The sequence below is a fragment of the Coloeus monedula genome (assembly GCF_965178545.1).
Source record: "Coloeus monedula genome assembly, chromosome: 15".
Taxonomy (NCBI): Eukaryota; Metazoa; Chordata; class Aves; order Passeriformes; family Corvidae; genus Coloeus; species Coloeus monedula.
Genome location: NC_138795.1, coordinates 2,175,690 through 2,199,422, shown reverse-complemented (window position 1 = coordinate 2,199,422; position 23,733 = coordinate 2,175,690). Strand labels below are relative to the sequence as shown.

The following is a 23,733-nucleotide window of genomic DNA, read 5'->3' as shown; positions in this document are numbered from 1 at the left end:
TAGGGCACAATTCAGGGAGCAAAGCTGAGGATTGTGTGGGGCCGTGCCGACCGGGCCGAACCAGGGAATCGCTGGGACCCGAGGCAGCTGCAGATGAGAAATTTCCCGTGCAAAGGCTCTTTTTTCCCTCCTCCCGCGGCGGGGGAGGCTCGCTGTGGTGCGCGTCGGGATGGGGAAGTTGCCACTTGGGCAAAGCTGGGTGCCACTGGGCTTCCCGACCCTAAAACCCGACAGCTCTGGGCTGCTGCCAGGGGCTTGTGCTGTGGTGGAGCAAAACTGGGACGAGGCCCAGCGGGAGGGTTCAAAGTGGACAGAACGGATCTGGAAATGTCATGTAAGGAGAACTAGCTCAGGCCAGATAGTGGCACAGCCAGCTCGTCACTTGTTTGGGTTGTGTCCCCATGAACTGGCTCGTGGGGACATGGAGGAGCTGGTCTGGGCTTAGATAAAGCAGCTTTTTCTTTCTGTGGCAGAACAGGGACTTCTGGCCATGGAGGATGAGACCCAGGGAGCTGCCCTGGGGGAGCAGCGAGGAGCACAAGCCCACCCAGAGCTCAGGCAGCCCCTGCAGCGAATGAAGGAGCTGCAGGGAGCTGTGAGGGGCAGCTCAGGCACTGCCCTGCTGCCTTCTGAAGCCATAAATCACAGCCCGTGGACGACAGGGGTGTTTGGGTGGGCACACTGCAGTCCTGGCTCGGGATGCTGCTGTCTGCAGTGAGGGGATTTATCACCTCCAGGCACACACACCCCTGCATTCTGCTCTGCCCTCCTGGCAGGTGGCACAGCTGCCGTGTCACCCCGTCCTGACTGTCACCAGTCCTTGACCTTCCCCTGAAGCCGGTGCCATGGCAGGGCTCAGCCTTCCTCCCGCCCCACCACAGGGATTTTTTGGAGGCTCTGGTGAGAAATTCATTTCTGACCCAGTCCCATCAGGCTCACCCTTTTTTCTGGGGACTCTGTGCCGACTTTACCTGTTTTCTCCTGCCTTTCCAGGTTTCCCAGCACAGCTCCTAGCTGCCTGCACGCTGGCTCTCAACTGTAGATGAGACCTTGTTGAGAAAAACAGGGACTATCTCACTTGGCTTTACTGAGGAGGAAGGAAAATGCCCTGAGGCTGTTATTAGATGTTGGGATTTAAATGGTGAATGGGTTTAGGGTGTGATACCAGCTACAGGCAGCAGCTGGATGAGCTGAGCAGCATCTGACTGTGCAGCACTAGGGCTGGTGTGAGGAGCTCAGCATCCTCCTCCCGGCTGCTCCAGCAGGAGCTGCCCTCCAGTCTCCATCCTCTGCCCTCTGCACAGTCCTTCAGCCTGAGCCTGGCCAGTTTCCAGCTGGTCCAGGCTCCTAAAGAGGGGCGAGAAGGATGGGAACGGGAGGATGAGAGGAGCTGTGTCACTGCAGCTCGGTGACCGTGTGCTCCCGAGTGCGTAAGAACAGCTTTTAGAAAGGTGCAATTACCACATTTTAGTCTGGAAAAAGGAAAAATAGAATAATAACTCCTGTACATGTCAGGGCTTCTGGGCACAGCAGGGCAGCCTGAGGGATCTGTGGCCATTCCCCCTCTCCTCCAAGGTTATGGGTGCACGGTGCTGAAGCCCAGGTGGTGGTTTGGCTGTGCCAGGAGAGCTGGGTTTGGGTCCTGACCTGTCCCAGCCCTGTGCCAGCCCTGTGCCAGCCCTGTCCCTTGCTGCCATCGGGGAGGGCACACCCAGGGAGCAGCTCATCCTCCTCCTGCAGTGGGCTGTGCTCACAGGGCATCCCGAACCCTTTTGTTTTATCCTTGAGGAGCTGCTGAACATTTTTAATGAGAGTATCAACGAGAGGCTGCTGCGGAGCGAGATCTCTCAGCCATGGCCCTGCACGAGGGCCCAACAGCTTTGCAGAGCCCTTTTCGGAGAGCTGGCTCATGCCACTGGCTGTGCCACCGCCCTCAGCAGAGCCACTGCACCTTTCACGTCCACCTTTGCCACAGGAGGCAGCCAGGGCAGCTTCCCTGCATCTGGAGCCTTGTCCTGCTTCCCTCCACCCCAGGGACCACAGGGATTGCATTCCCAGGGATCTGCCAGTCCCACGTTGGCAGATCCAGGTCCAGCTGTGAGCAGTGGGCACAGCACCAAGGGCACAACAGTGCCAGGGTGTGTCAGCACTTGCCTGGGCACAGCCTGCAGCGGGAAGCCTTTCCATGGGGAGGAATCCAAGGGAAGCTGTTGGAATGCCCAGCCTGGGTCAGGTCTGGGCCAGCCCTGGGGTTGCTGTCCCAGCCTCAGGGGTGCCCTCTGCTCACTGCTCACAGTGACAGCAGCGGGGCAGAGCCCCTCTGCTTGGTGCCACCTCAGCGCCTCCAGCAGCAGGGTGGGCACAGCCTGGGTGGGGTTTGTTTGGTGTAGCTCTGTTTTGTATTTTTAAGCCAGCAAGGAGAAACACCGAATCCACTCCAGGAGCTGTTCAGGACACGTTGCAGAGGCTGAATTTTTGCTGTAGCAGCCAAAACCAGTTTGCAGAAGGGGCAGCACCCAGTGAGGCCAGCATGGCGAGCGGGATGGGAGAGCAGTGGACCTGTGGCCCTGCCTATCCAAAAGCAACAGGAATTTTCCAAAATAGGCCTCAAAAAAAAAAAAATTTAAAAAAAGATTTCCAGGAAAAGGTAGCCTCTTACAGATTTCATTGTTAGTATTCGTATTGCTATTTTTTTTAAACAGTCCAATGATATATGATTTGTACAGGAGATCTGTTTGTGCCTTATAAGGGTGTCTGTGCACTTTTTATCCTTTTTAAAGCAACTTTTAAAAAGAAAAAAAGAAAAAAAAGATGGGGGGAGAAAACCAACACAGATCAATGGTAGTTTTATAGAATTTTGTGTTCACTGAGAATCCTGCTTTATATATATATATATATATATATATGTACCCATATATACATATATATATATATGAGTGAAAAAGTGTTTATTTCCATGGATTTTCCCCTCCTCTCCTCCTTGACCTTTGTTTGAAAATTTAAAAAAAAAAAAAAAAAAGGAGAAAAAGGAAGAAAGAAACGAGATGGGGGAACTCTTTTACCTCTCCCCCTTTCTGAGGCAGTTCCTCCCTTGTCGTTTATGATTCAATACTGTGACCTGTATTATCTTGTTGAAGCTGAATCAGATTTTGGACCTCTGTATTAGGCTTTTCAAGCAAATTTTTGGGGGGCCTGGGGAGGGAGGGCATCGCACGAGGGAGGGAGCTGCACCTCTACATGTCAGTGCTCTATAGTGTTCAGTGCTGTGTGTTTTCCTTTTGTCCATTTACCTGTTTTCCATGAATATAATTTGACTTGTTTATGAAACAAATAAACCTTTGGCTTGTACAGAGTGCTCTGAAGTGTTTCAAAGAGTTTGAACTGGGGGGGGGGGAGTGGGGGGGTGAGCACGTCGTCTGTTTGAAAAGTGGGGCAGCACTGATCCAGAGGGGCAGGGGAAGGCACCTCTGCTTAAAAAAGAAATTAAAAAGACACAAAAAAGACACTTTGCAAACCTTTTCCTGAGCTTTGCTCCTGGGAGTCACTGCCCAGTGGCTGCTCACTCCCTCCATGGGCTTTGCTGCTCATTTAACCTTGCAAATCCTTTAAAGTTTGGGGGACAAGGGTGTATTTCAGGGCTACAGAGGTGAAAGGGTTTGGTGGCCTTCACAAAGAGCCCCAAATTTCTTATCCAATCTCAGGCAAGGCATTTGCCAGCCTGGCCCCCTCCTGTGCCCTGCTGTGGCTGTGGCAGCCAGGGGTGATGCAGACAGGGCAGGAGGGCTGATTTTCTTTTTTTCCTTTTCATTTTTTTCTTTTATCCTGTTCCTTTTCATCTTCCCTTTTCTTTTCCCCTTCCCTTTCCTTTTTCCTTTTCTTCTTACCTTTTCCATTGTCCTGTTTCCTTTTCCTCTTCCCTTTCCCTTTCCCCTTCTCTTTTCCTCTTTCCTTTTCCCTTCCCCTTCTCTTTTCCTCTTCCCTTTTCCCTTCCCCTTCTCTTTTCCTCTTCCCTTTTCCCTTCCCCTTCTCTTTTCCTGTTTCTTTTTCCCCTTCCCTTTCCCCTTCTCTTTTCCTGTTTCCTTTTCCCCTTCCCTTTCCCTTTCTCTTTTCCTGCTTCCTTTTCCCTTTTCCTTTTTCCTTCATGTGCAGTGGAAAAATTCCTTCACAACTCCGCCCTGCCAGAGCTGAGTGTCCACGAGAACGCCTCGCTTGCTCCAGGTGCTGAAGGACCCTGACAATTTATGCCAAAATGCCTTTTTTCACACTCTGCTGCCCCACTTTATCCACAGAGCTGATCCCTGGCCAGCCTGAACCCCCAAAGCCCCTCAGGACAGGCAGTGCCTCTTTCTCTCTCTGCACTCCCTGGAAATCACCAGACCCTGGTGGTTTGAGTAAACTCACAGTAAAAACTTCTACATTCTGCTGTTGGGACATAAAGTTTGGGCACCAAGGAAGACACAAGGAGCTGTCAGGATCCCCATGAGCCTCCCTGCTAGGATGGACGGACAGACAGACCCCAAAACCAGCCCCAGACACAAGAGCAGCACGTCAAGTTGCACCCCAGAATTCCACCAGCCACACACACGGGTTCACCGGGGTGCTTGAAACCAGTCAAGCAGTTTCTTTTTATTTCTTACAAAAAGAAAACAAAAGAAAAAAAACCGAAACCAAAACAAAAACCAACCCAAACCCCAGCAAATTAAAAAAAAAAAAAATCCATCCCTTAAAGGTGAAGGTATAGACAGGGCATGGACACAGCTACATCTACCTTCTGCTGCCCTCCCCCCACCCCCGTAATGGAGATTTATACACATTACATAATATAGAGACACGTGGACAAACAAATGGGCCTGGGGAGCCTGGCAGGAGCTGGGCACAGCAGGGCTGATGCCCACCCAGGATGTGCCCAGATCCCCAAGCCCCGGCAGTGCCCCCCTTGCCACAAAGCCCCATCCCAGGGCTGCTCTGGGAGGCTGGGCTTTGGCTGATGGGGGGCTACCCCCGAGGTTGGGGTGCTTTTGGCCACCCTCCTCCTCCTCACGAGGTAGTCAGGGAGGTACAGCGAGGAGAGGCAGCCGGGCTTGGGGCAGGACCAGGGGCACAAATCAGGTGGGGGACAAAGCCCTGCCAGCCCAGTGGCTCCTGGCACGTTCCCCACAGGAGCTTGGCCAGCCCAGGGCAGACAGGAGAGTGGGAAAAGGTCTAAGGCTGCAGGTGTGGGCACCTCCTGAGGGTGATCCCACGGGGGCACTCCCTCTTGGAAGCTCTTTGGGAAGGAGGGAGCGATCCTGCCACGCGCTCGGCGAGCCAAATACAGTACTTGTGTCAGGAAAATGGAGCACTACCAGTTCCGAGGCTCAGGCTGGGAGGGGAGAGGGAACAGCCCTCATTTAGAGCCGAGGCCACCCAAATAGCACAGGACTTGCTGAGGAGAGCCGGGGCAGAGAGGTCTCTGAGGCAGAGCTGAGATTAAAAGGCCATCCAGAAAAGGCAGGGCAAGGGCACGGTGCCCGGGAAAAGGACACACAGCCCTTCCACCCCGTGTCAAGAGCAGGGATGCAGGTCCAGCTCCTTCCCAGATACTGTGGGAGCTGGATTTGGCTGTGGAGCAGCTCTGGCTTAACTCATCCTGTCCCCACTCCTTTCCAAAGCAGAAGGGATTGAGTGGAGCGAGGCAGAGCGAAGGCAGCGCTGTCTCAGCCCACCCTGCAGCTCTCCCGGGAGCACATCAACACCTCCCGATGTGCCACGCAAGGAGCTTTGTTATTGCACTGGGTTGCAAATGCGGTGCTTATTGCCAGCTCAGGTGAGTCAGCCAGATCAGGGGCTGATGTGCCACCCGAGAAAACCGCAGGTGGGAGGGAGAGGAATCAGCCACACACCGGGGTGCGTGAATTCCCATGGCTGAAAAAGAATTTTGGGGCTTCTGGAGATGAGGACGGTCAGGACTTCTCTGATCAAACTGCCCCATTGCCCTCCCAGAATGATCCTGGTCAGAGGCATCACTGTTTTCTGGATCTTCAACTCCACATTCCCAGGGTGGAAAACATGGGTGAGAGAAGGAAGTGAGCATCTGGGGGAGTGGAGAATGCTCCTTCGATTCAGCCAGCCTCAAATGAGAGGGAAAACTGTCATTATTTTCAGCAGCAAAACAATGTGGCTGCATTGCTCACACACACAATTAGACCAGAGAGGGCAACAGGGCTTGGTTAACACCAAACCTGACCCTGCCTTGGCAGAGGGGCTGGACTGGATGATCTCCAGAGGTCCCTCCCAACCCCAAAAACTCTGTGGAACTGTGAAACCCACAGACAGCTGGGTTTAAAGCTCTTCTGGAGAGAAATGTGGCCCTGAAGCTGCAAAAAGCCAAGGAGAGAAAGGAAGAAAGCAGCGCTGGGGAACAACAGCTCATCCACGCTCAACCTCCTGCTGGGATAAGCAGCACTGAGGGCAAGATACTGGCAGGCAGGAATGTCAGCATGGAAAAACCCCAGGCTCTGCTTGCCCAGAAGCCTCCCCGAGGCCAACCTGGCCCACAGGGTGAAATGCAAGTACCTGGAGGACAGGCAGGTGGGGTGACAAACAAGGTTGGCAGCCCCTGAGCACCAGACACACCTCAGAACTGGTGGTGATGAGGAGCTGAGCTCCCACATTCTGCATTGCACTTGATAATTTCAGCACCGAGGGAAGGACCCAGCTCCTGGCTGCTGCCCGCCAGCCCGGGGAGCTCAGTGGGTCGTGGAAAGGGGTGGTCCCCTCTCAGTCCAACAGGCAGGGCAGTCTGTGTGGGGAGGAGAGCAAAGCATCCCTTTTCCAGGGCATTTGGGGTCGTTCTGGTCCTCTGTGCCTTGCATAGAATTCCTCAGCTCCAGAAGCAAAACCCCTCTGATGTTGAGTTGCAGTACTGCAGGGGAGAAGCCTGAGAGCTGTCCTGGACCAGACAGAGAGGACCTGTTAGATGAGGGTGCATTTTTCCCTATTTTTTTCCACCAGGAGGATGTTGAAGTTAACACTTGTCATGGTAGAGCAGGGAAGGACTGAGGGATGATCCCCGTGAAGCGGGAGCAAGGCACAGCCTTTTACCAGGGACAGAGCTACAGGAACCCGTTCTCAGCAATCATTCCTCCTTTTTGCCACATTCCCAGTGGCTCTGCTATATCCCTGGACTAAGCAATGTGCCCTGCAACTCTTGCCCGTGACCCTGAGCTTCAGGGAAAGGCAAATCCTTCTGTGATTTCCTTCGTTGGTACCACTGCACCTGGCTGCTGCTGGATTTCTCTCTAATTCACCACAGAGGTGGCAAAATGTCACTCAAGGTCCATCTCCCCAGCACAGAGAACCACGGGAGCCAAGTCCTTGGGGAAAATGTGGGGAGGAGGGTGGGTGGGAGCACAGGGGTGGGGAGGGGAGGCCGAGCTGCTCCCTCCAGCTGCTGCCAAGGGGCTCCAGCTGGGAGGAGTGGGATCTCAATTATTATCTTTCCTTTTAAAGCCAGCCTTACAGAAAACTATAAATTAATCTGCTCATTAAATACTCAGGTGAGAGACAAGGGAGCCTCGGGCCGTGCAGGCCGAGGAGTGGCTACGGCTTCTTCCGCAGGTAATTGGAAGGGATCCAGCCCTCCCAGCAGGGCCCCCCAGTCAGGACCTTGCAGAACCACCAGCCACTGCTGTTCTTCTCACGAACTTCAAACAAAGTCCCTTCTCTGAAGCTGTTGGTCTCCTCATCACCTTCAAAATCCGCCACTGCCACGTAGAGAGCTTCCCTGGAGACGTCTGGGCTGGAGATGGGAGCTGAGCTCCTCTCCTTGGCCTCCGCTCTCTCCACGGGCTTGGAGATGACCTTTGGGTTCACGCTGCTTCTGGCTTTGGCTTCGTCTTGGAGGGAGGCAGCGAGGAAGGGCTTGGCTTTGGGAGGGACCAGCATGGGCCTCCCTGGCACTGCAGAGGGCCTGATCTCAGGAGCTTCCCGTGCCGGGGCCCTGGGCTCGGCGGGGACGGAGCCAGGACTCCCCGTCTTCTTGGGGGGAGGTGGCCTGCGAGGTGGCACCACAGGGCGCTGCAGAGGGGCGTCCCTGGCACAGGGCGGGTTTGCTGGGCCCAGGGGAGATTTGGGCAGTGCCTCTTTGGGGCCATGGCTGTCCAGCTTGGGCAGGGCTTTGCTCTCCATGCCCGGCCGCTCTGGAAACCTCCCGCCAGCCTCTGTGGCATTGCTGAAGGAGCTTTCCCCGGCAGCGGGGTCCTGCTCTGAGGGTTTCTCTGGGCACTTGGCAGGTCTCAGCTTGCTCCGCAGGCTGCAAATGTCCAGTTTGTCATCGGCTGGGGGTGGGTCAGCGCGGGGGGACGCAGAGGGTTTTGGCCTGATCTGAGGTCTTGACTTCAAGAACGGGTTCTGGGTGATGGGGTCAGGTTTGTCCTCCACAGGCTCAGCTTTTGGCTTGGTTGGCTTGACAATGGGCCGGAGGTTTGGCTTCTTCACCTCCTTGGCCGACACCTTGTGTCCACATTCCAGTCCCATCTCGTTTTTCAGCTGGAAGAGTTTGCCCTTCTCCGGCTTGAGCTCCGGCTTCTTGGTATCCTTCGGGGCTGCCGACTGCTTGGGTGGGATCATGGGCAAAATCATGCCTGGGGGCTTGGGGGGAGGTCTCTGCCTCTCCAGCAACTCTCCTTCTGACTTAATGATGGACTCCTTCCTGGGCGGAAGGCTGGGCTTCTCCTCCGTGTCGCGGTCCGAGATCTCCTCGTAGCCCCCGGAGAAGGACAGGTCCCCGCTGTCGGGAGCCTCCTTCCCCTTCCAGTCCTTGCCCCACCTCCCAGTGCAGTCCATGCCATTGGGAGGAGCCTCTGGCAGAGGCCGGCAGGGCCCTGTCGCCTCCTCGCCGGCGCTGCCGTCGGTGTCGCCGAGCCGCAGCTGCGCCATCTCGTTGGGAAGGGGAGCCAGGAAATTGGGCCTGGAGGCATTGCTGGTTTTCTTGTACTTATCAATGAAGGTGGCAGGAGCCCAGCCTTCCTTCTCCTCGATCTGGATGTACCACCAGCCGCTCAGGTTCTTCTCAATGACCTGCCAGGGTGAAAGGAGACCTCAGACAGCCGCTGTGCACTAAAGGGACTCTGGAACGATGGTAGGGCGACACGTGGCCTTGGTGCTGCTCCAGCCAAAAGCCATGGAATCCCAGGAGTGATTCCATCCTAAGGGGAGGGGAACCTGGTCCTGGCTGCCAGGGCAGGCAGAGGGCTGAGGAAGAGCTGCTTCCATCCCTCCCGGAGCAGGGTGCTGGGTGCTGGCGGTGGCCACAGCGTGGCACTGTTGGAGCAGCGATCCCGTGTGGATCCCACACTGCCCAGCCCCTCTGCAGCTCCACGAGCGGGGCTGGGGCCTGGGAGGGGCTGACTGGGGCAGCCCTGAAGGAAAAATCCTCCCAGAGAGGCAGAAATCACATCCGCACACGGAGAAAGCAAAATCACATCTGCAGGAGGGGTTCTGCCAGCAATGAGGGTGTGCCAGGAATTTTGGAAGGGCTTTTAACTTTACACCTGGCCTAGCTAAGGGGAAAAACTCCCATTTCTAACCCCATCCGTGGTGTGGGTTTATTTTCCGTTTGCTCAAACAGAGCACTCACACTTGGGGGACAGAAGGCCACCAAGAACTGTGTGGGGACAAAGTCTCTTGAGCTCCTACAGGTTTTTATCCCACTCTCAGAGCCTGGAATGTTAACAGAGACAAAAGCACGGCTCATTGGCACCCAGAACACCACGGGGAGCAGATCTCCCTTGCCTGGAAGGGGAGCTCCTGCCTGAAACAGGTGCCAGGGCAATGGGAGCCAGGAGCACTGCCCTGAAGTGAAGATGTGTGAAGGGGAAGGTGACAGCCTCACCTCTACTTTCATTCCTGCCTGGAAGCTGATGCCGTCAGGGATGGTGGTCTGGAAGTCAGCGATGGTGTAATATTCCTCTTCCACTTGAGGGGGGACAGGAGGCTTCGGCAGGTTCAAACCACGGGGCTGTGACAGGAGAACAGAAAGCCCATCAGTGTTTGTACAGCAGCTGTAACACCACATCCAGGCACGGGGATGAGGCCCCAGCCTTGGAGCAGAGCTCCTCTCCCACCCCCTGTGCCATTGCTGCCCTCCTACACCAGCTGGCACTTACTATGGTGAGGTCTCGGCGAGGAGGTGGCCTCTGCCTCATCTTTGGTGACTCTGTGGAGGAAGAATTGCAGATGCTGATGAGTTTCTCGCTTTTGAACACGTGTTCAGGAAAGACAAGTGACAGACAAAACAGAAAGGCCAGGACCAAACCTGCCCCAGGGGAAAGGAACCCGAAGGAGGAGCTCCTCAGCCCAGAACCCATCAGCCCAGAACGCGGAGTCACCCAGGTCACCCAGGTTTCAAGGGTATCCCAGCTGTCATGTTCTCCTGGGAAATGCAGCTGAGGTGACCACATGAAACTGCTTCTGCATTGCAGGGCTGACCCAGAGGACCTGGCCTGCAGAGGGGTTAAGATCAGAGAATCACGGAATCATGGAATGGCCTGGGTTTGAAGGGACCTTAAAATCATCCCATTCCTCTCCCTGCCATGGGCAGGGACACCTTCCACTGTCCCAGGCTGCTCCAAGCCCCGTCCAACCCAGCCTTGGACACTTTCAGGGATCCAGGGGCAGCCACAGCTTCTCTGGGCACCCTGTGCCAGGGCCTCCCCACCTTCATAGGGAAGGATTTCTTCCCAAAATCCCATCTAAACCTGCTCTGTCAGTTTGAAGCCATTCCCCCGTCCTGTAAAAAGTCCCTCTCCATCTTTCTGGTAGGCTCCCTTCAGGTGCCCCAGTTTTTGAGAGGAGACCATCTCCAGCTGACCCTGCAGCCTGGCAGGGGATGCCCACCCCATCTGCTGACCCTCAGCAGGTCGCTGGGCAGTGCTGTCCCTGTGCCCCCACTGTGTGTGTGCCACAGCCCCCCCAGACCCCGCTGCAGGACCCACAGGCCCTGCAAGTCTCTGTCAGCTCAGAGCCTCTTATTTTGCTCAAAACCTGAGGGGAAGGCTGTGTTTGGAGCCCTCCTGATCCCGCCCGGCACTTACTGCGGCGGATGTCGGCATTGGGCGGGGGCCGGCTCTCGAACCGCCCGTCCCTCTGGCCCCCCGGCCCGTCCCTGTCCCTGCTGGCCAGGACCTGCTGCCGGGAGATGCCGTCCAGATCCAGGGCACTCGAGTGAGCCGAGGAGCCCGAGCCCAGCTTCTGTGGGAACACATCTCCATTCCCCTTCCTGAGGTAGGAGGCAGGGGCCCAGCCCTCCTGGCCCTGGTACCTGTGGGGGCAAGGATGGCAGTGTCACTGCACAGAGCCCCTGTGCCACGAGCCCAGAGCTCAGCACACACCTTGGCTGAAGGCACTGCCAGCTCTGGGCAACAGGAGCTTGCCAGGCTCTCCATGGCACCAGGAGAGCTCCCTCATGACTAATGCTCCCACACAAGCTGGCCCCAGCCAGGGCCAGGGGCTGGGAATGCTGTGAAGCCCAGTTTTCACCTCAGCAATGGCACCAGTTCAGGAACGAAGCGCTCTGGCAGGGGAAGCAGAGGGAAAAAACCAGAGGGCTGCTGCTGGGATTGATGTACCTGGTCTTTGGAGAAAGCACAAGCCCTCTCCCTGCTGGCAGCCTGGATCCCTTCCCTGCTCTAAATCGGTTTAGGAGAGAAACCAGCCCCGTGAGCTGATTGAAAAACCACATCCACGGTGCCCCTGCCATGCCAGAGACTCTCCCCGCTGGCTGGGCCGCAGCCACCTCGTTCAGATGGCACCAACTACTGAGCTTGTAATTGCCTTCAGAGCTCCTGTGGCAGCCCTCCTCTGCTGAAAACGTCAGTGGATGTGTTTCTGGGCTGTGCTGCTGCCAAGAGCACAGGTTCAGTGTGAGGTTAAGAAAATTGCCGTGTGTGCTCCCACCCTGAGTTTGCTCGACCACAGAGAAGAGAAAATGAGCTTCCAGCAGAAAACAACCCTCAGCTCAGGATGGGCTGGAGCCTTTGGCTCAGCATGCCCTGCACACAGCAGAGCTGGCCCCGAGCTGGCCATTCCCTGCAGGAGCCTCCCACCAGAGCCAGGGGATCCAGCCTGCCCTGGGACACTCGTGGGTTTTCCCCTCAGCAGGATGGGAACGCTCTCACATTGCCCACTAAAGCTCTCACACCTTGGCACTGAAGATGGCACAGCCACCTCCCAGCACAGGAAATCAGGGCATTTCAAAGGTTTTCAACCAAAGCTGTGCTTGAGCATCAGATTTGTCAGGATGGAGAGAAATGAGTTCTGGTACTGCGCCCTCCCCAGCTCACAGACTTGCCTTGGGACTGAACACCCCACAGCCCCAGCTGCAGTGCCTGGGACAGTACCTGATTTTCCACCAGCCCTCCAGGTTCTTCTGGATCACCACCACCACAGCCCCTTTGTCCAGGTTCATTTCATCCTGGTCTCTGGCAGTGTAGGGGTAAATAACCGTGTACTTCTCCTCTGTTGGAAAGAAAGCGCAGTTTCACCGAGGAACTGTTCCCAGGAAGCCTGGCCTCAGCTGAAAAATGGCTATGAAGTGCTCTATATAAATGATAATTCTTGTAATTTCGGTGCAAACACACAGAGATACACAACCATTCAAAGGGAAATGACAGTGAAATGTATTTCAAATCAAACCCGGCTGCGTTTGGAAATGTTAACTTTGGAGAGTGACTCTGGCCCAAGAAGTTCCCTTAAAAACAGGTTTTCCTCTCCCTTAGGACTTAGAGACTTTTCACAGCTCATCACAGAAGCTCTTCCATGCATCCATTTCAGCTCAGATTTCTTTCTCAGAGCCTTTAAGAGGAACTGTCCTCTCTAAGGGGAGTGTAATCCCACAGGCATGAGGGGGCAACCCCATGCACACAGAAGTGCCCTCAAACTGCTCCAGAGCAGCAGATTCTTCACCATTCCTCCAGAGCTGCAGGAACTTCACCATTCAACCCCCAGGACATCAGTCAAAGCCATGTGGGGAGCCTGGAGAAGAGCCTGACATCCTGGCCACCAGAGCAAAGGATGTTAAGCAGGGATATGGATGTTCTTCCCTTAGGAGTAAGGAGAAACATCCTAAAAGCCATGCAGACATGTCAGACAATGGGTCCATCCATCCTCCCCTCTCCCTCACCTTGTCCTGTCCTCTCTGGAAGAAACACAGGGAAAGCATTGCCTGTGCTTCCAGCAGTGCCACAATAGGGTGAAGGCCATTTGGGGTAAAATCTGCCTGCAAAATCCACCCCTCTGGCCATCCCTATATCCCCACCATGCGGGTTTCCTGGATTTGTCTTCTGGAAGGGCCTGATTTCCCACCCCTTCATGCAGAGGAATCCAAGCAGAGAATGTCCTGTCACATCCAGCAGGACCAAAGTGGCTCTTCTCTCCTGACCCCACCTTGAGGCACCAACCCCAGGGCTCATGGTTATTCCAGGAACTAAGGCAGCAGTTCCAAGAATTCTGGAGTAATCCTCATCCTCTAACAATATGTGTGTTGGGGAAAAGCAGAAACTGCAGCTTCTGAGCCCGAAACAAAACGTGAGAAGGAACGGCTGAGAGAAGAGAAGGATGAGGGGCCTCGTGGAAGGCTGAGGAGCAGGGGTGGCACGCACTGAGGGCTGACACATGCACAGCCAACCAACATGCACAACACAGGGGCAGCCAAGAAAGTCTCTGTGTGGTCCACCTTGACCCCATCTGCTGGTGTACAAGTCCCCAAGAGTCCGGCGGCGGCCAAGGTGCCTGGGCAGAGACCAGTATCTCCATGGCACTGGGAACAGCATGGCAGGGAAGCAGGAGAAGGACAAGAGAGGACGTCAGGAGGCAGCACTTCAGGTCCAGAAGGAGACAGGGCTGACACAGAGTGGTGGTACAGAGACTCTGCTCACCTGGAGCCCTCCCCAGTCTGAGCCCCCCTCCAGCTGCCCAGAGGAGGGGCTGAGCCAGCTCCTGCTCTGCTCTGAGCACACAGAGTCACTGGGATGTGTTACCCAGGGGCATTCTGGATTTGCTCCAAGCACAGGCTGGAACCTTGTTATTCCTGCACTGTGGGCTCTTTGTTCTGCACATGTTGAGGTCACGTGCATTGGCTGAGGACCTGGGCTTTGCTCCTCCTCCAGGTCAGGTAAAACAGCTCCCTGGGCCTAAAGGAGGCACTGGGGTGAGCACTCCTTGGGCTTCAGCCCCGCTGTGGGGAGCAGAGAGGCCAGTGGATGCACCACCAGTATCCAGCTGCCCCAGTCCTGCTGCAGCACTGGGCAGGCAGGACCATTCCTGGGGTTTTGTTCCTTTTCCCAGGTTTAGTTCCTGGGTTTGTCCTCCCCCAGGCCCCATTCAGGGAGGGTGAGGCAGTGCTTCCAGCAGCTCTGTGCACTTCAGCAAGGGGAAGCTGGGGCAGATGCCTCCAGCAGCTTTGTACCTTCATCAGGCTGCATTGAGAACTCCTCCTGGACTCCATCCTGGGCCTCCAGGCAGGTCGCTGGCACCCAGCCTTGCTCCTCCAACGTGCTCACAAACCACCAGCCTGAGGAGAAAACAGCAGGAGGCTCAGCCAAGGGCTCACACCAGCCAAAAACTCCCTCCCTCCCTCCCTCCCTCCAAACCATGAGCCTGAGGGGCTGTGACCCCTTTCTTGCATCTCCACGGGAAACTGGGGTGACCCCAAAACAACAGAGCCAAGCACGGAAGAACTGCAGCTGAGTGACGTCTACAATTCCCTCCCTAGGAAAAGCAGGAGAGGCTCTGGGAGCTGAATGGCTCCAGCCACTGCAATTGCTTTTGGTTTGCCCCTTCATGGTTCATTTTCCCCCAGTGTGGGTCAGCAAGCCTGGGCTAATTAGCAGAGATGAATATCCTGTGTGTGAATCGATAGCTGAGTCCTGCTGCGCTCGCCTTCTTTGCATTCGTGGAAACAGCAATACTGAAAAGCTACGAGCAAATGCAGGATTTAAAACATCAGCTCTCCCACTGGAAGCCCAGCCAGCTCCAGAGAGCAATTCTGGGCCCCCCTGTGTGTCCAGTCAAAACCAACCCGTGCTGATCGCTTCTAAAAGCACAATTTGTGTCTTTAGGGGGGGAAAATAAAGACTGAGCATTACCCTCAGTGAGTCATTGAGAAAGACAACTAGAGGGAATCAGCTACCTGCATGGGAGGGAAAACCAGCGCTGACCTTTGATGAATAAATGATTTTCCACAGCTTTTGAGCTGGCTGTGCTAATCGTTTCATTTGCTTCAGGGTTGCTTTTATTTCTCTCGTTCTCAAACAGAGCTGCTGGTGCAGCTGATCCTCTGGGGACCAGCTCTCCAGAATGCTAAAATCTGTTTTCATGGTTTATCTTTAACTGCCCCCAACAAGCAATTTCTGTAAGCTTCAGGGAATAAATTCTCCACAAGTTGGGCCCACGGCGTGGCTCGGTCCCTTTGCAGAGGTTAAGAGCAAGTTTAAGTTTTGAAGCAAGCGAAGAGCTCGGCTGCCTGCCCACAGGAATTGTGAATGGACAAAGGGGGCTTTCATGGGCACCACCAGAGCGTCCCCCTCTGTCACTGAAACCAGCCTGCCAAGCCCAGGGATGGCTTTTGTCCTCAGGACACATCAGCCAAGTTTTTCAGCACGAAGAAGCACAAAGTAGAGACTGAAGAAGGTGGACGGCGCCTGGCGCTCAGCACGGGGGGGATCAGCCCTTAGAGCCAGCCCTGAAGCCTCATCCACACTCACACAGACCAAAACTGCTTCCTCCACATCCCACCTCAGCTCACCATCCCCGTGGGGTGCTCGGGGGCTGTTTTGCTTAAGGAAAACACTGAAACACAGGACGGCTCCTCCTGCCCCTGCTCCAGCCCCGGAGCCCTCTGCCAAGCCCAGCTCCCTGTACCTGATTCGTTCTTCTCAATGATATCCACCACCTGGCCCACGCACAGGCTGATCTCCGAGCTCTCCTGCTTCTGGTAGTCGGCCACCACGACATACTGCTCCAGCACCAGGGGCTCAGCCGAGGCACCGTCAGCTCCTGCACAGGGGGGACAAGAACCGACCCGTGTGCCAGGTCAGCACAGCCCCCAGGGCACGGCCACCGCCACCGAGCAGCTCCAGGACACCCCGGGGACCCCAGCGTGAGAGGGGTGAGCCAGAGATTTGGGCAGAGTGAGGGGGAGAGAGATCAAACCAGCAGCCAGGTGAGATGGCGACAGCCAGGTGAGACCTTCCGCTGCTGCCCACCAGAGCCACCCAAGCGACCTCACCACCAGCAGCACAGGAGCTCACAGCAGCCTGGACCTGCTTTGGGTTTAGGGGGCTCTCCTGTGCACATCAGCTGCCCCAAGGCACGGACCAGCCCAAAACACACGGCCTGCAGCGGGTTCTGCTGGGCTGAGGAGCCCCAGCACCTCGGCAGGAGGTGTTTTAGGACAGGGCAGCATCCCCCATCCTCATGGCCCCGCTGTGTTCAGCCCCCTCGCTTTGCTCTGCTCCCTGCCCGGCTCCTCCTGTTGCACATCCATTTAGTGGCAAAAATGGGAAAAAAAACCAGCCCGAGGAGGAGCAGAGGGGGCAGGACACAGCGGGAACAAAGCGTTCTTGTGGGCAGAAAGAGAAGAGCCGGCGGATCGCCGGGAGCTGCGGGATCGCCGGGGAGCGGAGCTGGACCGGCGGCAGGTGGCACTGCGGGATAAGGCGGGACAACCACGGGATAACCGGGACACCGGGAGCGCTGCGGGGTAACCGGGACACCCGGGACCACTGCCAGGCCCTGCTGTCACTGGAGGGGAGCGAGGCCAGCCTCCTTTTTAAACTCCCAGCCACATGCGTCCCTCTTCCTTTCCCCTGCATCCTCCAAAACCCCGCGGGCGTGTGCCCCGGTGGACTCTCCCTCTTTATTAGAATGAAGTTGCAGGACTCCTCTGTCTCCTTTTTGGACATAAACCTCTGGCGTTTGTGGATTTTCCAGACACTGAGCTCTGGCTTCCAACCCAACACTCTGCCTTGAAGCGTCCCAGCCTGTCAAGGAAGACACTGTTCCATTATTCCAGTCTCCCCTGCTGTGGTAAGGTTTAATTAATACTTGAAAAGTGCTCTGGAAGTAGGGGAGAGTTAATTACTACAGCACAAGTGATATGGAAGAATCACACGCCTGATTACAGGTGTTGAGTTTACAGGGCCTGTGCTTTACCCCGAGTCTCAAGTTTTGGCAGGGCAGAAATCACATCTGGGCCAGGCACAGCAGAAACACAGGACAATCCCCTCCCAGTCTCCAAGGGGTGTGAAATTCCATGGAGAGAGGTGGTTCCTTGGGACAATTAGGTGAAATGCAGCAGGGAAATTCAGACTGTGACCAAGAATGAGTTTCCAGGGCAAGTGCACCTGCACTGGGTGCTGCCCCATCACATCAGAGCTCTCAGCCTCACAAAAGGTCTTTCCTATGGGAGAACCCATTCCAGGGCATAGGAAACCTAAGGTGCCATTCTCACCCCAAAAGGGTGATGAGTAGACATGGACAAGTTCTTCAGGTTTCCCAGGATGTTCTGCTGCCTCCTGGAGAAGTTCTGTGCATGAGGTCACAACCTCTCCAGCTGGTTCTGAGAAAGTCAGACCATAAGGTCTGCAGGACGGTGTTATTCCAAGGAAAAGGAAGGAAATTGTCTGTGTTCAGCTGCTATAAACAGCACTCTGCAGAGCTCCAGGTGAGCTGGCCAAGGGCAGAGGATCTGTTCCTGCTCATGAAAGCTTCCTCCACACCAAAACCCAGAGGTGGGGCAGCAGACAGAGTTAAAAATAGCCCCCCAAAGTGAACAGTGGATGCTGGCACTATCTGTTCTACCAGCTCAATTAAAGGTTTGTGCTTCAAGCGAGCTGAGGATCTACCCAGCCCCTGAGAGAAGAATAACTACTCCAGGAAGGGATAAACACTCCCCTTTCTGCCTCCCTCGCTGTAATTACACCCCTGGCTCTGAGGCTATTTGTAGTCTCAGCAGCCAATTCTGGATCCTCCAATGTGCCCATTACACTGGCAAGAGAAGCCATAAAATGAGCTTGGAGGAAGAAGGAGGCGTTAATTTCGGGAGCATCTTCACCTGGCATAATCATCCTCAACCACAAAAACACAGCCTGGAGTGAGCAGCAGCATCCTGTGCACGGCCAGACTCGGGCTCCTCTGAAATAGCAACAGTGGAAAGCTTCCCAGGGAGATGGGAGACAGCAGAAAGCTCTGCAGCTGGGGAGGGAGGAGGAATTCGTCCCACAGGAGAGGGGGTTTGCTCAGGCAGGAGCACAGACCGTGCAGGCTCAGCACTCCCCAGCTGTGACAACGACACAAACGTGGCCTAGAAAAGGGGAGTCCCTCGAGTCAAGGGACCACTGAGGGCCTTGGGCTGGGCTTGCAGAACTGATGCTCACCCTGGATGCAGGAGAGACACTCAGCACATCCCAGAACCAACCCCAGGGCTTCTTGTTTGCCCATTCACCCAAGGGTTGAGATGTACAAAACCCGCAGGGAACCTCACAGATATGGGGCTGCTTGGGAGGTTTCCAGCCTTTCCAGCTTCAGCTTTGCAAGTGCCAAAGGAGAGGAACTTCTAACAGAGCTTGGACATTGGTGCTGGCAGAGGGAAACGAAGAGCTCAGCCCTGAATTAGGGGCACAGGTATTTGGGTTTGCAGCCTGTTGCACACTTCAGCCTTTGCCTAATGCATCTCCCAAAAATGTCATTCTTTGGATAAATTTCCTTCCCCCTCTGCTTGTGTGGATTGAATCCAGAGCTCTCAGGACAGCCCCTCTTCTTCCAGACCTGAGGAGTTTGTGATGATCAGTACTGCAAGAGGGCCCTTCCTCCTGCTCTCACGTGAGACGGGCACTGAACGCTGTGCTGAATTCCTTGCAAACCCTCTCATCTCTCCGGGGATTCTTGCAGAATTTGGAAAACAATCACATGGAAATACCATTCACCAGTGCAGTTTCAGAAAGCTCCCCTTCTGGCTGCTGTGTTTTCACTGCCTCCCCTCAGACCAAACGCTGTGGTTTGGGGTCTCTCTGCCCTTGCAAGGACATCCCACAGCACAGCAGAAGGGACGTGGGCACACAAGAAAGCAGCAAAAACCCAACTGGCAGAGGGGCATTTGAGGTCTCTGCCAGCCTCCTCGGGCAGCTCCACCCAAATATAAACTCTGGAGGAGTTTCAGGTTTGCCTGCACGAACCCATGGCTCTCCATCTGTGCTTTCTGTGGAACTGTGAGAGGCAGGGAGAGCAGAAACGCTCAGAACAGTCTCGGGCACTGATGGGATGACTACTTTTAGACAAACCCAAATCAGTGGCCAAGGCAGAGCCCCAAAGTCTGGGGAATAATCCACCCCCTGCAAGCTGCAGGCTGTGCAGAGCCCACGCCTCAGGCTCAGGCAGGTGGGATTACAAATGCTGGTAAAAAAAGCTAAGCAAAGACAGCAGATTGTATTTCCAGTGCTCACACACACCGGGCCCTCCTCAAAACTCCAAATGTCATCTGAGTCTCGTGGTCACCACAGGAGCAGCACTTTAACCCACTCTGCATCCCAGTGTTTGCTCAGATCCCATTTCCAAACCGGGCTTGCTGCTGCCAGGAGCTCAGAGCTCTTTCCAACACTCTCCTCTAGAGCAGTTCACCCCCTCTCTGGCAACTGGGAAATAGCTTACTGTGGAAAATCCTCGTGATTTTTGTTTGCTAGCAGCTGCTGGATGACCCCTCCTCAGGGACATCCTGGATTGAAGGAGTATTTTCTGTGCCTTGCTGCACATTTGCTGCCTCCAAGCAGGCCTGGCTTGAAGACCCAATGAACCATTAGGGATTTCCTCAAGGTATAGGAGGAGCTGGGGTGGCAGCAGCTGAACCAAACCCTGATTCTGCTGCCAGGAAATGCAAGACAGCGAGAGGAGTCTCTGAACACGTCTGGCACGAGGCATCAGCCCTGTATCACATTACTGACACCAAACACCTTTCCCTGCTGGCTGCTCCCAGGGGCAGAACAGCACATCCTGCCTTGCCTTGGATGTTATCCAAACTCTTCCTTCCCAATGGAGAACTCCTGCTTCTCCAACAGGCAGTGCCCTTAGATTGAATTTCGCCCTCACTGCACTGAGTTATGCAGCAGAAGTTTTCTTCCTCTTCTTCTCAACCCTAGAGAAGCCTTCCCTTCTCCTGTCCCCAGCACTTCAGGACAGAGCCAGGTTGTGCTTGCAAATGGCTCATGAGAGCTTTAAAATGACCATCCCAGTGTCCTGCTTGGGCAGAGAGCAGTCAGAGATCGAGGAGAAAACGCTGTCCAAAGGTTTTAACCATTTAAAACCCCACGAGTCCCTCAGGAGAGCACTCAGCCCATGACAACAGATAAAACCAGGAGCCACCAACAACATCAGAGCTTCCCATCTGCAGCCTACAGCCAGGCTCAGTGAAGACACTGGGACACCATCAGCTCCTGAAGGAGGGATGAGCTGCAGCTCCAGGGGAACACAAAGTGGAATCAGGTCTTTGGGTCTGCCCTGTGCCTCTCCTCTCTCTTGCAGGAGGAACCCTCTCACCTACAAGTGGGTTTGCTCACACAGGTGATGGCAGTGCCAACTCTCTGGCCAAAATCCTTTCCACCACCAATTTCAGCAGAATCTCCATGCAGCCAAAGCTCAGACCTTCCTTCCCAAACAACCTCACACAGTTTTCATACCTTCTGCAGCACCAGGAGCTGAAAGATGCCTCCCTAACCCACAGATCAAAGGCTCTTCCACTCCTCTCTCCTGCTCTTTCTGGGAAGCTCAAATAACCCTAAACCACACCAACAAGGGGGTCTTTCAGGGATGTCCCCTCTCTTGAGGAGCAAGGGCAGAGCATCCCAGACCCAACCACCTTCCCCAAGGCTCCCAGCTGGTGCCACAGTGAAGGAGAAGGTCCTGGCTGCACCAGGAGACTTTCAGCCCCACGCTGCCCCCAGGCAGCTCAGACATTCCTCTGGTCTCCTGAAATTTTACATCCCCACCCCTGCAGACCTTCAGCAGGACCTGGGGCACCAGGAGTCAAGCCCCAGCCCCTGTGCCACCTCCCCATGTCCACCAGCCACCACAGAAAGCTGCAGGGGACGTGACAGCTTCTGGCAAGGGTGACAAGCTTCTTGCCCAACCCCAGCTGAGCAGGTGTCCCCCCAGAGAAAGGCAAAGCAGAGCAAGGCAGGAGCAGCTGTTAGTACCTCTCTGCAGGAAAGAGGCCGTTCTCTGGATAATCCCTGATGAAGGAACAAAAGGACGGGAGACAAGGCATGAGGCAGGGAGGGGATGGACTGGGGGGTCCAGCAGTGGGTACAACACCTCAAGGGGTGGAGGGGGAGGCCAGGGCAGTGCTGAGAGCTGTGGGCATCTGACCCACCTTGGGGAGCGCCACGGAGGTTCAGGGGATACGGGATGGGGGCTTGGAGGCTGCAGTGAAATCCCAGTGGATGGAGGGGGCTCACTGTGCTGGGGAGCCCCACGGGGCAGCAGAGCAGGGGTTGGGTTGCCACGGGGCTGGGAGCTCGCCCCACAGCAGGACACCTCGGCTGTGGGTGAAAGGAGGAGTTGGTGTAACCAGCAGAGAGGAAAAGGAGTCCTTACCAGACCTCTTCTTTCCAGTGGGCTCCCTGAAAAAGAGAAGGAAGAGCGTCAGCAGAGCGAGGAGACAGTTGGGGTGTTGGTCGAGTGACAAAGCCACCCAGGAAAGCACAGCTGTGCTGGCTCTGGTGGGGCCACTGACCTCCCTCAACCAGCTCATGTCTCCCTGGGCATCACCCACCCTTCAAACAGCCTCTTTTCATTTAGAAATTTAATGTTTTGTCCTTCCCTCGGTGAGCTTGGGTTGCTGGCCTGGCCTTGCAACTCCCACCGAGCCACTCGGTACCACCTCAGGCACTCATCCATGGAAGTATCAATAAAATTAAATAAAATGCAGCCAAGATGGAGTGGAAACAAACAGGACATTGTTACAGAAACTGGAGCCTGCTGAATTCAGAGACTCAAAGACCTGAATGCCATGTCCCAGGTGCAGAGATCAACAGAGGAATCGATGGGAGAGAGCATCGCAAAGATTTCTAAACAGAGGCAGCGTTGCAGAGCTAAATCAGAGTTAATTAATAAGCCCAGTTAAAATTCCACCAGTTCAGAGCTATGACAGGGAAGGGAGGCAAAGCAAGGCCAGATGAGCAGGCTGGAGATCAGCAGGTGGGAATGGCACCCTCATGCTGATGGCAATAACTGGTGTTTTCCCCCTGCCTTCTGCTAAACCTATCACTGTAACTCATCCCCTGCTTCCTTTCTCCGGCTGCTCCGTCTGGCTGAGGGGGCAAGGCAGGAGCTGCAATTTCACTTTGCTGCTGGGATGTTGCTGGCAGGGACACAAAGAGCTGCAGGTCTGAAGAGCAGCAGCCCTGGCCCAACCACCTCAGAGGGGACAGGAGCTCAGACAAGACAGGAAACAGCAATAAACCCCCGGCAGCATCTCCTCCTCCTCCTCGGATCCCTGTGGAGCAGAGAAGGGCAGAGGCAGAGCTCACATGCTCAGCTCCCTGGGAACTCATGGCTCCAGAAGAAGAGAAGGAAAAGCCACTCTGCCTTGCACTGTGAATCTCGTTTAGCTCCAGCCCCCCCCCAGCACAGTTACAAGGCACTGATGCACAGCTGTGACAGGAGGACACCAACCAGCCCCACAGAGGTGGCAAAACCCAGGACTGATTCTCCAGCTGCTTCCCAGAACTCTGAAGGCAAGGGTTCCTGTGTGACTGGAGCCTCACTTAAAGCTCTGAGCCAGCACCACAGTCTCAGTGGGCTCAGCTCAGCGTCCTTCAAGAACCTCATAATCCCCTGAAAGGAAACTTTGACACATGGAGAACTCTTAGCTCGTTTAATAACCCCCATGCCATGTTTTTTTAGGAAAAGAGGGTCAGGTTTCTCCAGCATCTTCTCTAGGCAGCATCCCTGGGGATCCAGGGATGGGAAGGAGTGAGATGGGGAGCACAGGGGTTTAGCAAAGTGAGCAGGTTGGAAGGTAAATTAAAAACAGATACAAAGGGGCTGCTTTTCAACAACCTGTAAGACAACTGTTAAGACTACTCACTGCAGGATTCTGGGACACTGAAAGTCTTTGTGGACTTACAGGGTCATAATTCAGACAAGAAATGTTAATTAAAATTCATCAATTATAAACTCAGGTCTAAAGAAGAGTTGTTACAATCTGGCTTGACTTTCAACCCTTTCCATTTAGTGGCTGCTGGGCCAGGCAGGTCCCTGAGCTGCAGGGAGGTGGCCCTGAGGTTGTCACACAGAAAAACCCACCTTGCAGTGGGACTCACAGGAGAAAAGTGCCCTCACACGTGGCTTTGGAGACCTCAGCACTGTCCCTGCTGCCACAGCCAGCTCATGGAATAGGTGAAGGACTGGAGCACCAACATGAGGAAAACAACTCCAGCTGCTGCAAACCCACATAGGAGCCACAGCAAACGAGACGGATCTGAGGTCAGCATTCCAAGGAAACATCTCCCTCGTACAAAAAAACCCCTCTCTTGTAAAAAAAAATCCTTCTGTAATACAGTAATGCCACCGAAATAGCTGTCAGGAGGGGGCTCATCTCCTGGGCATTCAGCAAGCTTGGAGAGCTCTGCAGAATTTATGCAGGCGAGGAATGGGGTACAACAGAGCCCTTGTTTGGGAGAAGTGATGTTTAGCAAATGC

General features: G+C 55.0%; 1 protein-coding gene across 1 annotated transcript in view; it reads right to left on the bottom strand.

The window, feature by feature from the left end:
- Positions 1-7,136: 7,136 nt before the first annotated feature.
- The window catches only part of SH3PXD2B (SH3 and PX domains 2B), a gene marked incomplete at its 5' end in the record, with an annotated part of 58,099 nt that continues 41,502 nt past the window's right edge, over positions 7,137-23,733 (bottom strand). The window contains 8 exons of the mRNA XM_082291737.1: positions 7,137-9,060; positions 9,875-10,000; positions 10,149-10,198; positions 11,076-11,302; positions 12,381-12,498; positions 14,447-14,551; positions 15,901-16,035; positions 21,625-21,650. Of these exons, the coding sequence (XP_082147863.1) occupies positions 7,582-9,060; positions 9,875-10,000; positions 10,149-10,198; positions 11,076-11,302; positions 12,381-12,498; positions 14,447-14,551; positions 15,901-16,035; positions 21,625-21,650 (2,266 nt within the window). The 3' untranslated portion in view covers positions 7,137-7,581. The remainder of the gene's footprint in view (positions 9,061-9,874; positions 10,001-10,148; positions 10,199-11,075; positions 11,303-12,380; positions 12,499-14,446; positions 14,552-15,900; positions 16,036-21,624; positions 21,651-23,733) is intronic.